Source organism: Pantherophis guttatus, chromosome 2, assembly GCF_059756535.1.
Source record: "Pantherophis guttatus breed Tessera chromosome 2, ASM5975653v1, whole genome shotgun sequence".
NCBI lineage: Eukaryota > Metazoa > Chordata > Lepidosauria > Squamata > Colubridae > Pantherophis > Pantherophis guttatus.
In genome coordinates this window covers 197,011,009-197,027,990 of record NC_142064.1, presented here as the reverse complement: position 1 = coordinate 197,027,990, position 16,982 = coordinate 197,011,009, and the positions used below count along the sequence as shown (strand labels likewise).

Sequence of the window (16,982 nt, the reverse complement as noted above, 5' to 3'; positions counted from 1 at the left end):
AACTTGCCAAGGAAAACCAGTTAGCCAACCTAGTAGAAAACAGATCTATGTACCCTATCTCAGCTGAGCCTGTGCTGGCTTAGATTGCAAATTTACAGAAACAGCTCAAAGCTTTGCAACCAAGAAGGCAGCATGGAAAGTATCATTTTGATGGCCAAAAGAGATAAACACGTCAGCTGCTATGCAACCCCCAAAAAGTTTACTTCAATGCTTAAAATCAAGCCTTCTAAACTGTTATTTGCCATATTTATATCTGATTCTCATCTTTAGTGGACCGATAGAGAAATAGAACAGAAAAAAGGGGAGGATTTACCGAGGCCTTTCAAAATATTGGCCCAATTGGTTGCAGGGCTGTCATTTGAGTTTTGCCCCTTACATAAGAAAGTGGGGTAAAGGTGTGCGGCATAATACTGTATTAAATTGCGCAATTTAGCCAACTCCGCAAGAGATAAAAGTTGTTTGTTTGGGTAATGACCAATTGCAGGCTTCCACCGTTGCTCCTCCCTAATTAAAGAGCTCACAAAATTAAGTCCTGAATGCAAACTTCCTCGGCTTTTGCAGCCAACAGAAAAAAGCCCCTGCTACCGAGTTCAGCCACTGCAAAACTTCAAAGCGCGTCTTTCTCCTTGCAGCAAATAACGCCGAAGGACGGAAGAGGCGAGCAGCGCCCGGAAGGCTTTCGCGGCAACATCAGCAGCCTCCGGGGCCCGACAAAAGAGTTGACCAATAGAGAGCGAGATCGGCCGTCAGGGACTGTCCCGATTGGCGCAAAGGGCCGCCGCTCAAGCAAGGTGAGTGCAGTTTGGAGTCTTAAATTGGGGATTTTAGCCTAGTCCCTCGGCGAAGGCGCAACGTGGTGGGTTAGTGAAACACGGGGGGCGACGGCGCAGGGCGTTGATGCTGAGGAAGGGGTGGCAGCCCAGTCGTTGTCTTGGCCCGTAGTGAGCAAGGGCCGGGGTGGGGTGTCAGCAACGGGTATCCCTTCGCCCAGCCCTTATAGCTCCATGGGGCTTTTGGGAGCAGCATTTGCTTTTCTTTAGGGATCCTTAGGTGTTGGGGCTGTTGTTTGAATCGCTCCGCCCCTCCTGTTCTTGGCACTATTCTTGGGGTCGGGTCGAGAAAAACTATTATGCAGCTTGCTTTTATGCAGGCGGCTGTTGAGATGAGAACTGGGTCTCCGCGATGCCATGTTTTTCTTTTCTTAACAGGCAACTTGCGACTCCGGATTGTCTTTTCGGAGTGTTGTGATTTCTGTTTGGAGCGAGCAAATCTGGTCTGCAAAACTCCAAATGGCCACTGGAGGGCAGCAAAGAGGGTGGGGAGGGAGAAAACCTGCCAAACTGGCGGTTTTGAGATCTGGTAGCCCTTCCTTATTCCCCTGTACTGTGGTTCAGATTGAATTCACCGGAAGGGCATCGGATTTCAAAATAGACTTCCCTGCTACCTATAAAAAAAAAATCAAAACGTGTTGCATTTCTTTTTGCTACTTTTCTATATATGAAGAAATGCTTTTACTGATCGCTTCACATTTGCCTACAGGCGGAAGCTTTTATACAAGGGGGTGTAGATATGCAGGCCTGCTTATGTGTTTAGGGGAAGTATCTAAACTAATCATGCGTTTCTCAGTATGTTCCACTTGTAAAACTCTTGTTCTGGAAGAATTGAAATTTAGACCCTCTCTTATATTTTTGCAGAAATGGCTGGCAAGAGCCAGGAGCAGAGCATTCAAGAAGAATTGACCTGTTCCATATGCTATGACCTCTTCAGGAACCCTGTCATGCTGGAATGCATGCACCATTTTTGTAAAGAGTGCATCCAGAAATATTGGAATGGATGCCCCAGAATTGCCACCTGCCCCCTGTGTCTGCAAAAGTTTCCTTCCCGATCCTTTCATCCCAATTTCATTGTATCTAATATAGTGGAGACAGTTCGAAGATCTGCCTCTGAGGAGCACAGAAGAAAAACCGAAGTAAGTAACCATGTGAGAAACAATTTTCCTTGGCCATTTGGCTAGTAGCATGTTTAGCATGTGGCACATTGCAGTAGAGATCCAGTTTGGGCATCTGGCTATAAACCAGGAGATTATAAATTCTAGTCCTGCCTTAGGCACAAAGCCTGCAGGGTGACTTTGGGCCAGTCACTGTGCTGTCTTTCAACTTTAGAAAGCAGGCAAAAGCAAGTCACATCTGAAAAATCTTGCCAAGAAAACTGCAGGACTAATTCAGGCAGTCACAGGAATCAACAATGACTCAAAGGCACCCAAAAAAACCTGAATTAAGCCAATATGCCTCTTACGGACATGATTGATGAACTTGATTAGTTTTGTCTATGGTTTATCTGTCAGAATCACAGTGAATAAAACGAACTGTGGTTTCTTCCTCTTTTACAAACTCATCATGGATTGTTCTTGGTTTGCATGGCTTCTGATTTTGGTTGGCTTGGAGAAGACAAGCCAGTTCTATTCACATAAAAAGAAAGATACATCCATTACAGATGGAATCATGAAAATGGGTGTTATCAAACATTGTGGACATATCACACATTTCTGAAGAAGTTTAATTTTCCATGGTGTGCAAACATACCTCATATCTTCTAGCAAATACTTAATCATGAAATTGCTGAAGAAAAGTCAGATAACTTTTGGATCAAGACCCAAAGGTGCTTTTTCCAAGAGGCAACTGGACTTTCTGATTTTTCTTTGAAGACATTTCGCTTCTCATCCAAGAAGCTTCTTCAGCTTTTGGATCAAGATATTTTATATTTTTGTTTTAATTCCATTCTCTCCAAGATCTTTTCAATTTACTTTGGCAACTGATGGTATCTACCATTTTAAAGTAAATTTTAAATAAATTCCACCTTTATTATTTTCATAAATAATCCAGGGCAGGGAACATACCTAATAGTCCTTTCTCCTTCTATTTTCCACTTGATGAACACCCTGTGAGGTGAAGTGAGCTGAGAGAGAAGATTATCTTTTCCCTCTCCATTGCATTTTGTTTTAGTCCTATCTTTAACTTATTTGAAGTTTTAATCCTTTGCTTAATTTCGTTCTCCTCACCTCACAGTGTTGTTCTTTGCAGTGCAATACTAAAGAGCAAGAATTTGTCTAGCATCCTTATCTGCCATTGGGACAAACAGAGGTTAGGAGGAAAATTCCTGAGGAAGAGATTGGGACTAAGGTCCTTATGTTTCAGAGATCTGAGTTCCCAACTGATTGACCAAGATTGATTTGTAAGGATGTTTCCTTATAGCCAGGAAATGGCTGCCAGTGAAAAGGTAGTCCATTTTTCTAACTGATTTTTTTTTTTTTACATAAGAAAAAAGATAGGAGAAGAGATCACAAGTGAAAGAAAACAGTATTGGAAACCTTTGTTCAATTCTGCACATGAGAGCACAGCCAACAATTTGTCTGAAAACCTTTTAGGCATGGTCCTTTAGCTCGGGTCTGCAACCTTGGCAACTTTAAGACTTATAGACTTCAACTCCCAGAATTCTTCAGCCAGCTTTGCTTTGCTGGCTGAGGGATTCTGGAAGTTGCAGAACCCTGCTTTAGCTCGTAGATAGGGTGGGTGGAGAAAGCAAGAGAGAGAGAGAGAAGTCTCTGATAAATGAATAAAAAATATGGTGATAATAATTACTGATTAGGGAACAGTGGTAAAACAAGTAAAGAGAGGCTCATAAGCACAGTGCCAACTCTGGAACTTACATGTTTGCATCCATTGTCAGCACCAAGCGGGAGCTTCCATATTTATATCTCACCCTTTTCATACTGTACTTGTGTCCTGGCATTGGATGCAAAGAGGAAGATGACAAGATTTGTATCACAATGTCACTGTACATGATTTATCATTCCTTCCCACCTCTGGATGCCTTTGGAGAGGTTAGTGATTGGGAAAAAAATGCATAAAGAGAAGAAAACAACATCATGCTCACTATTTTCATATTATCCTTTCGCTAAGGAAGATCAAGGGAGATTCAGGTGCTATTTGAGTTCTAACAAGCAACTTCATGGAATAGGCGAGGCTGGGGAAAAAATCTTGATCAAACTGCAAATCTTTATTGTACTGACTCCAAAATTAATATTGGAAGTTATTCCGATGAATAAAGGCTTTACTTATTCATTCATTCACTTTCAGATGGAGCTCCAAAAGGTCCTTCAGACCTACCAGAGGAAATGTGAGAAACTGCTGGAGATGAAGCAAAAGAATGAGAAAAATGCCAAATATTTGGTGGTAATATTACCGGTTTAGGGTCAGAAGCAAATGGCTAACATGCTAGAGATAACGTCAGGGGTGGGAGATTTGGGGTTTGGCAGAGGTGGGGTATTTTGTCCCTGCCAGAAAGCACTGAAATTGAACAATCAAGACAATCTTAATTGCAGAAAATATATAAAAGGAAGATGAAAAACAACCCACAGTGAAGGCCAGTGATGGCGAACCTTTTAGAGACCGAGTGCCCAAATTGCAAACCAAAACCCACTTATTTATCACAAAGTGCCAACAAGGCAATTTAACCTGAATAATGAGGTTTTACTTCCTAAAATAAGGATAAAAAAATGCAGAGTTCAGCCAATTGTTCTAAGAAAAACGTGATAAATGCACTTTTATGCCCCTTCATTTTTTTTCCTGCTTTTGAAATACTACGTTTAGCAACAATAACAAAGAAAAACTTTGGTAATATCATTTCTCTCTCTCTCTTTCCCTCGCTCTCTTTCATGCCCTCTCTCTTTCTCTCCCCCCCCCCCCCCGTTTCTCTTTCTTTACCTCCCTCTATTTCTCTCTTTACCTCTCTCTATTTCTCTGTCCCCTTGAAGGATCCCCTGAACTGGTGCTGGGTGGTGGGAATGACGTTCGAAGGCCAACAAGCCCAGGAGCAGCGCGCCCACACTCAGCTGAGCGGCGGGGAGGCGTGGCATCCCAGCACGGGCAGCTGTGCAGGAAAAGCAATTGCATTTACCGAGCCGACACAGGGTCGCATTGCGGCTCCGTATCGTAATGGGCTTCAGGAGGAGGACGAGACCCCGTCTTCCCCCATTGTGAAGTGCATGAGTGAAAAAAGTTCCAATCAATTCCAACTTCACGAGATCTATTTTGCAAGAAGTTGGAATTGATTGAAATGCAATGGAGAAATGGCGATTGGAGCTGGGCTGTGGCAACTGCGTGCGTGCCCACAGAGAGGGCTCTGTGTGCCATGTCTGGCACGTGTATCATAGGTTCACCATCACGGGTTTGTATTATAAGCATATTGTTTGCATTGTAAGACTTATCCAATCGATAGGACCAAAGCTGGGATTCCTTGTGTTGTGTGACTTTTTCCTCCTAACACTATTCTTAAACTACAGGCAAAATAAGATAGAGCAGTCAATAAAGAACAGTTGCTTCTGCGTTGTCACAAGGCAAACTAAATCATCTTCCCAGATAATCAATGAACTGCTGAGGCCTCTTAGCAGAATAAAAGATTAATCTCTCTAATTGTGGGTTTTGCACAGAGTAAGGAGGAATTACTGGGGAGAGTACGCAGATGGAAAAAGAGCTTAACCCCATTAAACCAATCTTTTTTCTGCTCTGTGCCATAAGGCTTAGAAGTCATATTTCACAGAGTGATTTCTGTGAAGAAAACCAGCAAAATAACAAAAAATAAGGTCAAAGGAGAAGGCTCTTCCATGTCAAAGTTTCGAACTATAGCATACGAAATAACACAGATGTTTGATTATGATGGCATCTTAAAAGAAAAAATAATATTGTACTGCTGAAATGCATTTGCCAAAGAAATGCCTCTAAAACAAACACTGAGATAATGATGCTATTAATAATATTGGGATAAAAGCAGAGCAAACTTTCTCAAATCTCCCTGAAGTAATTATGCGTGTGCGTGTGCATGCACAGATGAATGGGGGGAAAAACTGGTAGAGCCATAGTGGCGTAGTGGTTAAAGTGCAGTATTGCAGCTGGCTCTTCTCAGCACTGCCAGGAGTTCGATCCTGACTGGCTCAAGATTAACTCAGACTTCCATCCTTCCAAGGTCATTAAAATGAGGACCCAGGTTGATGGGGGAAATATGCTGACTCTGTAAATTGCCCAAACGGCGCATGCGCAAAGCGAACCGGTGGTAACACCGGTTGAAACTCACCACTGGTGGTCATGGTGTCATTGTCTACACTCTGCTAGTATGCTCTTTACAGGAGAAGACATATTTGTCCACTTTCTCCATCTTGTGATTATTTCTCTTTGAAACCACTAAAATGTAGAACACTTGGAATTTGTGGTTAAGGAGTGATTCTTTCTGACATGTGGTTTGCTGATCGCATTACTCTTACCTTTTTAGCAGCATTGCCATTCATTGTGTTTTAAGTCCAGTTAAAAATTGCCAACAGAAAGTCCTAAACTTGAGGTTGGTGGAGAAGAACTGCCTTGGTTTGCATGAAACTTTGGTTTGTGTGAACTTTCTCAAATTGTTTATGTCCTACCCTCAAGAAAACTAGGTTGGCATGGGCGAGGGCATTCTCGGTTAATTAGGCAGAATGTTAAATATTGGTTGGCTTGCTTTGTGTTTATTATAATATCTCTATCCTGTGGTTTCTTCTATACCAAGATATGTAGGGTATCCATTTTATCTGTAACACAACCGTGTGAGTGATGACTGGCTAGGAATTGTGAATTCTGTGACTGAATGAGACTTGAACTTGGATCTTCCCAGTTCAAAGTCTTAATGACTGTGCCACATTGGCCGCCTTGATAATATAGCAATCACTAATAATTTAAAAATTAGAATGAAAGAACGCTCTGCTTTTCTCATGTACTTCATTCTGATATATATTAGAATATTAAATGTATATCACCTGAAAATGTCCTTTCTGGATTGAAATTTGACTAACATTAAGGGTTTTGTTTTTTTTTATAATCAAGGAATACAAACATGCATACATCTGGGTGTGGGAGATATATTTGCTAAGCCATCTTAGTTTTCCTCTTGACGTCTTGTCAGAAATAATATTAAATATTGTGCAGCTTCTTCTGAACAGCCACGGTAATCATTAAATGGGCTTTTTAAAAAAATTTAAGCCTATGATTTATCCTTAAAGTGTCATCAAGGTGAAGGAACATGATAAGTAATAACAGTCTTCCAGTTCATCAGAGAAAACAGTACATCTAATCCACCTTCAACAAAATTTATCCAAGGTAAAGGTTGGAAGCAGGCAGATCTCCGAAGCATTAGATTTAAGTTCATGAAAGCTGTTTCTGTAATCATTCTGTTAGCTCTTCATTCATTATATATATAATATATGATGACAATTTCTGAAAGGCTTTGGTAGTCTAATAAGAGTTGCTAGTTTGAAATGACAGTAAGTAGCAAATAATGTTCACTTCAAAAGGAGTAATTTGAATTCAAACTTCTAATCATTTTGAGCCCATTGAGACTCACTACAGAAAGCCTCACATTCAATGTACACTAGAGGAGTGTTAGAAAGAAAGAAAGAGAAATCAAATAATACAAGACAAATGAGCATTGGGGCTTATTTTGGTGCCCCTGAATATAAGCAGTATGTAATTAGTTTTTATAATTTTGTGTACAATGAAATCGAACGGCAGGAAAGAGAGGAGGTCAATGATAATGTAATGAGGCAAGGACTTCTTCCTTCACTGTATTGGACTGCCATGTTTGTAGGACACTGGAGAGGGGCAGACAAAACACTTACCAGCTTACAAAAGATGGTAAAGGGTTTATGTGTATGCACTTTTAATACATCTGAATTTTTAAAAACCCAAATGAAAGTGAAAGGCAAATCTTTTGCGAGCATTTAGCAGAAAAGGCCCACTTCAATCAGGTGTCCTCCAGGTGTTTTGAAAAACCCATACCTTCAGCTTCTGACTCTTGTTTGCTGTTAATGTAATATTACTGATTAATTGCTGCATAAGTGCTAATTATGCATTTGCGTCACATCCTGTTGTGATAGGACTGTTTTTAATGTAAATATAGCAATATTTTTCAATAAAAGTTACAGGAGAAAATGAACAAGGGGAGTCAAGTAATTATAACTATTCCACGTGGAAAAGGAACTATTCACATAAAGACCAATCAAGGAACAAAGTAATCTTGCAGTTACACTGAACAGGAAGCAATTAGAGAAATAAGTCACAAAAAAGAAGCTTCAAATTAAAGTTGCAGTAGCTCTGAAAAGACTCGATAGTGTTCTGCCAGACCATGCTAAAAGAATAGGACCATAATTGCCTTTAAATGAGAAAAATCTTCAAGTCTGTTTGAAAGAAGACCGAGGAACAGCTTGAGAAAATTGTGGTGCGATGAATTAACTGCAACATCTGTATTCTCTGTAAAAGTGAGACAGGACAATTCCAGATTAAATAGTAGAATAGATACAGCTGCCACCCTGTGGCTGTGCGGAATGCTTTAAAAATAAAAGCATGCTTTGCTCTCATCTTAACAAAGTGACGATACATTGGTAATTTCTTTTGAAACAGATAGCGGTTGAATATATCGGACATACACCTTGTTTCTATTTCTTGTGATCTTTTCCTCTCTCCAGAAAACATCTGGGAAACTGAACTCGGAGATCCAAGCAGCATTTCAACATCTTCATCAGATCCTACGAGAGGAGGAAGGAAGGATGCTGATGGAACTGGCTAGAGAAGAAGAAAAGTGTATGCTCAGACTGGAAAATGTTTCTTTACAATTAATAGAAGAGATTTCTGAGTTGAAGAAGAGCATGGAGCAGATACAGCGCAGACTTGACAACTCTGAGATCTCATCAGGGCTGCAGGTGAAACTTCCTACACTTAACTTGAGATGGGGGTTGAACTTAGAGGACTTGGAGTGCAGATCAAATTTACTCTTCCTTAGTCTTGTTCATGCTACACACTGAGGTACAGGGAAAGTGATGGACCAGGAGGGTGTGGGGCAATTCAGAGAAATGGGTTATCTCCTACCTGGGTGAGAAAAACATGGGCTCCAAGAAGTTCCCATGTATTACAGTAGTGGCCAAAATTGTGGAAACCTTTTGGGAAAAGCGTATTTTCTAAAACTAGCTAATAACACCACTTTTTTTTGGAGAAGTACCATAAAATTATATATCAACGGAAAGATAATTAAACAATGTAATGCAATAACTTCTATGAAGGATTTGCTATTAGAATAGCAGTTACAGTATAAGGAAGAAAAGTGAAACACGTAGAAAAAATGAGATATACAAAAATTATCATGTCAGTTAATACTTAGTTGGGTAACCTTTAGCATGAATTATGGCCTTACAATGTCTTCCCATGGAGTGAACCAAGTCTTTTAGTTCTGCAGCTGTTATAATGTGAAACCAAGATTGGATGATTGCTTCTGTTAACTGGATTTTATTGCTGGGTCACTTCTGACTAACAAGTTTCTTTAGTCGGCTCCATAGATTTTCAATTGGGTTAAGGTTTGGGCTATTCCCAGGCCATTCCAGCAGTGGAATATGAATCTTGAAAATCCCCCCCAAAAAGTGGTGTTATTAGCCATCAAACCTTAAAAATACACTTTTCCCAAAAGGTTTCCACAATTTTGGCCACTACTGTAATTTACAATCTGAAAACGTTTGCCTTTATTGATTGCTTGTTTTATGTCTTGTCCGTAACTAGACTTGACATTTTGCAGTATGCTGCGAGAGAAGGTGAATTTCTGTTTGGCTTTTTAATGACATCTAGTATTGTTATCTCTACCTGTCTTCCAATCCTTCCTCCTTTTCCCCAGGGTGGCAATGAGAATTCCTCCCTCTCTCCTTCCCTCCCTCCCTGTCCCATTTCTTGCAGTCTTGACAAAGATGGCAAGGTAAACTTCAGCTGACATTCTCTTCTTCCTCCTCCTGCTCCTCAGTAGGGAAGACCATTTGCTCTTTTCATTTCCATTTCCTGTAACACGAATGATAAGCCATGGTTTTTATGTCATCTTTTTACATTACAGTAAGTTGCTATGGCTACGGTAGCAGGATTGTTAAAGGAATGGCTCTGATACAAATCGCATGGGAAATTGTCTGCCTTGAGAAAGTACTGCGAACTCCTCAATACAAAGCCCTTGAGTTTCATAGTGCCCAAAGAACCCATGTTGGCTCTGGATTCTATCCAGCAAAGCTGTTCAAGGAAAAACCACAATTCCAGTTTAAAATATGTTGTCTTTCTAGCACTTCCTTGAATAATCACTAAAAAAAAGTTCAGGGGAAAATGTGACGAAAGGAGTCAGTTAATGGTTACTGAAAAGCTATCTATATTTATCCTGTTTTTCCCCTAGTGAGCAAGCTGGATCTAGGGAAGTTCCCAGACAGCCTTCAATTCAGGCCTCAGAAACAAGACCTGTTTAGCTTTAGCAAATGGCTTATTAACATGCATTCCTCTAAATGTGAGGGATACAAATGTGCTTTAATGACAAACCCCTTTACAAAATGCATCAGAAAACATGGCATTCTTTTTCCCTTCATCAAACTACTTCTTTTACTAAATGTACACATTTATAAAATTAAGTGTAAAATTAACCTGCTTTGCTGGCAGTTCATCCTCAAGCCAAAAGATGAATTATAATTTTTAAATAAATAAAATAAACATTCTTTACCTACCTAGTACAGGTAGTCCTCGACTTACGACCACAATTGTGCCCCAAATTTCTGTTGCTAAGTGAGACATTTGTTAAATGTGTTTTGTCGGCCTTTCTTGACTTTGCTTGTCAGAAGGTTGCAAAAGGGATCAAATGACCCCAGGATACTGCAGCTGTCATAAATATGAACCAGTTGCCAAGCATCTGATTTTTGATTACATGACATGGTCATAATTGTGAAAAATGGTCAGAAGTCACTTTTTTCAGTGCGGTTGTAACTTTGAACGGTCACTAAATGAACTGTTGTAAGTCGAGGATTACCTGTATGATATTCCCTTTCAGGATAAGCAACATGCAAAAGGCAGAAAAGGAGTAAAAACTAATAAGGTATATAAATACAAAAAAGAAACAATAAAAGAAAATATAGTTAATCCTCAAGTTATGACCAGTCATTTAGCAATGTTCAAAATTTTGACATTTCTCCTCAGAGGTACTTAGAGCCCAGTTCCAGCAGCCACATCCCTCATAACTGCCCCATAGTGAACAGTTGCCTTATTAAATACACCTAGCAACCACCACAAAAAAAGTCATAAAATTGGGTCAGTCACATGGGCTTTATGACAGCAAGACTTATGACCTTAATCAACCCTGCTCATTATGGTCTTAAGTCAAGGACTATTTGTATGGCTAAATGTCACTTATACCAGCTCTGTTCACTATAGTTTTCCATACCTTCCTGCCTTTGCAAATCACCCTTGTTGCCATAAATCAATTCACGCATTGCTTTTTTGTTCTTTAAACTTATATCCTCGCTCAGAGGGTCTCATCAACTGTATTCGTGATTTTCTCAGCTTTCCCGTTCACTGTTCCTTCATATGTTCGTTTTATGATTCAGTCATCATTCATTTTGTCTAGATGGCCAAACCATCTCAACTTGCTTCTTCAGGCCTGGTAAAACTCACTTTTTAATCCGGTCCACATGGATTTGACACCTAATAATCTTGATTCTGCCTCTTCTTGTTTCACCATGCACATGTAATTAGCCTGCAACTTTGGATGTTTATTTTTCTCCTGACAAATTAACTCTTACTTTTAAATAACAAAGTAGGCAGAAGCTTGCTCTTTGGCAAAGCCTTTTCTGCTTGGTTTGATTAACATGCATTCCTCACAATAGATCACATATCATCCCTTACTTTTCTGCCCCCATTTACACAATTTAAAATTCATCCATGCAGTCCCCTATATGTTAACTGTTCTATCAACTAACAAATTCAGGCACTTGCTCTAGGGTGGTTTATTTTTTCTACATTTGCGCAAAATATGCAGCCATTCTTTTCTCTCTCTCTCTCTCTCTTCAATGGAAGTGCTTTAGTCTTTGATGCATTAATTTACAGATCCATACTCCTTATTACACCGTAATATAACCTTAATATTCACTACAAATCTCTTGATTTCTCAGTCAGCAACTTTGTCTGCATACAAAGGAGTGCATCTGTTCATGTCTGTACCCTCTAATGTTACCATAAGCATTGTGATAAGGAAATTGTGATTACATTAAACAACCAAGAGGACTTACGTTCTTGTCATACAGCCTGCATAAGTTTGAATCATTTGCTTAGTGCTCTGTTTCCTTCCCTGTATGATATACTTCCATCAAACAATACTTTTAGCACAATGGCCAGCCAACTTTCAGCGCTTTAGTCATACCAAACATTCCATCAGGGCAGCTGGACTTCTGAAGAAGCTACATGGATAAACAGTGACACATTTCAAATAAAAAAAGAGAAAAAGTGGCCATGATAATATTTCCCGACAACTCTACCTGGATGACCGAGAATCTTCATCGACATTCCATAATTCCCCTTTTCACATTTTCCCTAAATCATCAAAAGTACAATAAACTGTTATTTCTCATCTTTGTATTTCAAATTGGTTTTCCAGTGTAATTTAAAGTTATAACGTACGGATAGGGATGAAGCTCTTCTGCTTTGCTGGTGACATACTACAGGTTTCCTTCACAAGCCAGAGCCTAGAAAGACACCCAAAATTATGTGTCTTGAAAAATGAGAGACTGAAAGCTTAACTGCCTCATCTCCTCATTCATGTCGTGAAATGTTTATTTACCATCTCCAGAATATATTCCTTTAGCATTTAGCTTCCCTTTGGAATTGTGTTTAATGTTCACTTAATTGTCCTCCTCTCCAACTTCAGGATAGAATACTGTACTGTAGGATCTACTGATGCTAGTCCACACAAATTGAGTGAGTTATTTCTTAATTTGCTCTGCTTCTTTTTGCAGGTGGAAACTGTGCCTGTCAGGTATGTGTCCGGAAAAGAAACAAAAAAAATCTCCTTTGTAGTTTCCTCTTTTCTCATCTGCTGGGGGATAAGGAGATAATTTCAGCAGGGTGGAGACTGGGATATCATCACCTTAGTATTCAACGCACTGAAAGTTCAGAGGAAACCAGTGAACAGATCAAGAATGTATCCTCTGAATGCTGGATACAGATGTGCTAGGAGGAGCTTTTGGGAAATGGTTGGGCTATTTGAGTGAGCTCCACTTGTAGTTCCTCAGAACTGATGGACCGAAGACTAGCCTGCCAGATTTGCAGGACATCAGATCCAATATGAGCTCAGTTAATCTGATTTTGCCAATCCTAGAGAGCTTTCCAGCTTCACCCAGGTGGGCAGGAAACAGACACACAAATCTCTCACTTTGCAAGGCCCTGTTGGATCCCAGTGTGCATCTTGTGGTTCTGCTTTATTGTGATGCTGCCAAATTGCTCTAATTATTACATTTGAGACGTGGAATCCATTTTATTCGTGTTAACTGGGACAGGGAAAGATTGCTTGTGCAATTCTCTTTCTCCTTCACTGTACCAGGGGGACATTTTTGCATGTAAGAAAAGGGCTGGAGGTTTCTGTGGAAACAAGAGTTTAAAATTAACTTGTTAATAGCATTTGGTTTATATTTTTATTAGGTCCATTTGTACACTGTACTTTTCTGTTATCTGCAAACTAGTTTCTTGCATGATGCTTAGGACTTTCTCCTGGCCCTCCAAACTATGGGTCTACAAACCCCTTAGACTGCGCAATGCCCAGGTCAGAAACTTCCCCTCCGATTTAAGCTGAACTGATATTGTAGGAATTTGGCAGTTTCCAAGGATGCTTCATTCTTCAAACGTCTGCAATTACGGGGGTCAATGAGTTGCATGGTTCCCTAGTAGTGTAAGTAGTCCTCAATTTACAACCACAATTGAGCTCCAAATTTTCTGTTGGTAAGAGAGACAGTTTTTAAGTGAATTTTGTCCCGTTTTATGATCTTTCTTGACATAGTTGTAAAGTGAATCACTGCAGTTGTTAAGTTCGTAACACGGTTGTTAAGTGAATCTGGCTTTCTCCTTTGACTTTGCTTGTCAGAAGGTCGTGAAAGGTAATCCCATGACCCTGGGAAACTGCATCTGTCATAAATATAAGTCAGTTGCCAATCTGAATTGAATTTTGATCATGCGATCGTGGGGATGCCTGCAATGATCGTAAGTTGAAAAATGGTCATAAGTCACTATTTTCAGTGCTTGTTGTAACTTCGAACAGTCACTAAACAAACTGTTGTAAGTCGAGGACTACCTATGCTGGAATCAGAAGCAAGAGCCCAGGCCTCTTTCCTTAGCTACTTGCTTTCAGAAGGCAATAAAGGGTTGTATAGTTTCCTGATCTTGGAGAAGAAGTGGTAGGGTTGGTGGATTTAATTAAAAACACCTCTACATCCTAATTTGAGCTTACTTCCATCTGTTATGTGGAATCGGCAAACAGCTATGACTTTATAACAGTTTTACTGCCACTTCTTTATAAAATCGGGAACACGGTAATTTGCTCCATAAAAGTGTTGAGCACTTTGTGCTCAATAAAAGTACTGCATAACGTCCAGGTGAATTGACTGGAAAGCTTTGAGGCTGGAGACAATTTACTTGATAATGGAGGAATGTTGTGATGGCTATACTCTGTCTAGTTTAGCTACGTTTCTTTCCATTCCAGACCAGCAGTGCAACTAGGAACGTTGACTTCGTCTCTAAAAAAGTACACGGAGCTGTGTGATGGGCCCTTGCAGTACATAATTTGGAGAAAGATGCTGAAATCCATCAGCCCAGGTGTGTTTCCCTGTTTGAAGAAGGCTTGGGATAATGAGATACGGCAGAGGTCTCAGACAGCAAAGGCCTCACCTAACTCTATGCATTGTTCCCATAGCTCCTGCTGTTCTGACCCTGGATCCAGACTCGGCCCACCCCAACCTCCTCCTCTCCAAAGATCTGACTTCAGTGACAGAGAGGGAGTCACCACAGGCAGTACCCAGGAGCCCCAGACGTTTCCTGCAGAGCGTGAACGTGTTGGCCATGGAGTCCTTTGAAAGTGGGCAGCATTACTGGGAAGTCTGGGTGGGCAACAAGACCAAGTGGGAATTAGGAGTGGCTTCAGACAATGTGGACCGGGCAGCAAGAGTCCGGCTGTGCCCAGATAATGGCTATTGGACAATAAGACTGTGGAACGACTCCAAGTATTGGGCTGCGGCGACTCCCTGGATACGTTTGAAGCCCCAGTGCTCGCTGAGGAAAGTGGGGGTGTTGTTGGACTGCAAGGCCAAAAAGCTGACTTTTTATAACGCCGAGGAAATGTCATTCCTCTTTACTTTCCACCAGTTGCGGGCTAGCAAATTCTATCCTTTTTTCAGTACCGGCTTCAGTCATGGCGAGAAGAATGCAGAGCCCATGAGGATCTGCCACCCTCTCAGGCTCTGAAATCTTCACGTTTTCACAGGACGTGGTGGTACTTTCGTTTCTTTCTGCCTTAGCGCTATTACAATACTGTTCCTTTGTCCTCATAACTGCCACTGGTAAATGTTCGTTGAGATTTCAAACCATTTATATTTGTGATATAGATCCAGCCAACCATAATGAAAAATGAAGGATGGTTGACCATTTTTATTTAAAGTGGCCCCTTACTGTCTTTTCTAAGGTGGGTTTTCTTTATTTTTAATCTAACAAGATCATTGCTATTCATTTAAGATTCAACCTGGCAAATACTCAAGCAAAAAATATTGACTATAATTCTAATATATCAGAAGAAAATGATAGGTATAAATTTCTACTTCCTATTACCACTTTTTCCAAGTATAAACATGTTTTGTACACATATATAGGTTTGTACTTTAACTGCCTGAAGAAAAAAATTCCTTATCAGTGAGACTCAGTCATTTAAAAGTGCTGTTAGTTTTCATTTGTATTCTGAGTTAAGAACAACAACAACAAAAAAAAAATAGGTCTCAAAAGGAAGCTTAAATTTAAAGAGAGAGCATGAACCTACAAGTTGTGCAACAGACATAACACCAGCAGGCATGAGAATATCACATCTTGTCTTAGATTCTGAGGAAATTTTCAGTCAGTCAAAGAGATTGAAAGAAACCTTTTCTGTGATGCAGGACTAAGATGCTGAAGAATTAGATCATGATGTATCTTTAAAGGAACCAGCCAGATTCACAAGCCCCAGGCTGAAGTACCTGCTTCAGTGCAGGTACTTCTGCTTATAGTGCAGAGGAAGATTTTCCCAATTTTGTTGCAAATAAATAAATGAGACGTGTTTATTTTATTTCAAAATACAATGGTAGAAAAGCCCCTTTAAAAATCACTTTAAAGGAGCATTTTGTATGTGTGTGTTTTATGGACATGAAAAAAATGTCAATTTATGGGGGACTGAACCAGAAGCAGTATGTCAGCTTGTACTTCTTCAACATATGAATCAGAATAGCAGCACAAAGTGATTTTGGTAATAATCATGGCAAATTGCAGGACAGGGTTGCTGCATTAGGAAATGGGAGATGCAGCTCTGCACTGTTGAAAGGAATTTTGAGGCTAGTGAAAAAACTTCACCTATAGCTTAGTGTTTGCCAGGAATGTATAAGAAGCTAGTCCTGACATCTATTCAATTAGTACAGAGTACTATGTACAATTACATATTTTCTTTAAAATAAAGTCAAATGAACATTTCGCTATTATTAAACAATTGTTCTGGAATTTTTCACTTCATACTATATATTTCTATCATTTGGTGCAGTAGCTTTTTATCTAGATTGTCATTAAAGAATATTCACGAGTAGAATTCCTTTTCATTTTTTTCCTCCCTGCTTTTGTGTAATCTCTGGAGTTGCCAGCGGAGGGTGGTGTCTGCTAATAGAACATTTTAGCAAGAGTGGAACTATATATATATCTGACCCTTACTATTTTTTATAAATAACTCAAGGTAGCAAACATACATAATCTTCCTCCTCCTATTTGATTCATATCTGTCAGCCTTAGCATGATATCCATTTTACAAGCAAATGGACTTACATTTTTTAAAAAGTTGTAGGTTCAAACAATTGC

General features: G+C 39.9%; 1 protein-coding gene across 4 annotated transcripts; it reads left to right on the top strand.

Annotated features, from left to right (window-relative positions):
* Positions 1–506: 506 nt before the first annotated feature.
* Positions 507–16,719, top strand: LOC117655273 (zinc-binding protein A33-like). Of its 4 annotated transcripts, none has more exons than XM_034402585.3 (7): positions 507–791; positions 1,695–1,969; positions 4,137–4,232; positions 8,543–8,776; positions 12,869–12,888; positions 14,605–14,717; positions 14,815–16,719. In XM_034402585.3, exons 2-7 carry the CDS (start codon positions 1,697–1,699, stop codon positions 15,360–15,362), a joined length of 1,284 nt encoding a protein of 427 aa, XP_034258476.1. In that variant the 5' UTR covers positions 507–791; positions 1,695–1,696; the 3' UTR covers positions 15,363–16,719. The 4 variants fall into 4 exon arrangements, with proteins under 4 accessions (XP_034258476.1, XP_034258484.1, XP_034258494.1 ...); XM_034402593.3 differs by having other exon boundaries at positions 785–860; XM_034402603.3 differs by having other exon boundaries at positions 791–856.
* The last annotated feature ends 263 nt before the right edge of the window (positions 16,720–16,982 follow it).

Coding starts and splice junctions, on each gene's coding strand:
- LOC117655273 (XM_034402585.3), top strand. CDS start 1,697: ATGGCTGGCAAGAGCCAGGAGCAGAGCATTCAAGAAGAATTGACCTGT. Junction 8,777..12,868: donor AGATCTCATCAGGGCTGCAG/GTGAAACTTCCT, acceptor TTCTTTTTGCAG/GTGGAAACTGTGCCTGTCAG. Junction 12,889..14,604: donor GTGGAAACTGTGCCTGTCAG/GTATGTGTCCGG, acceptor TTTCCATTCCAG/ACCAGCAGTGCAACTAGGAA.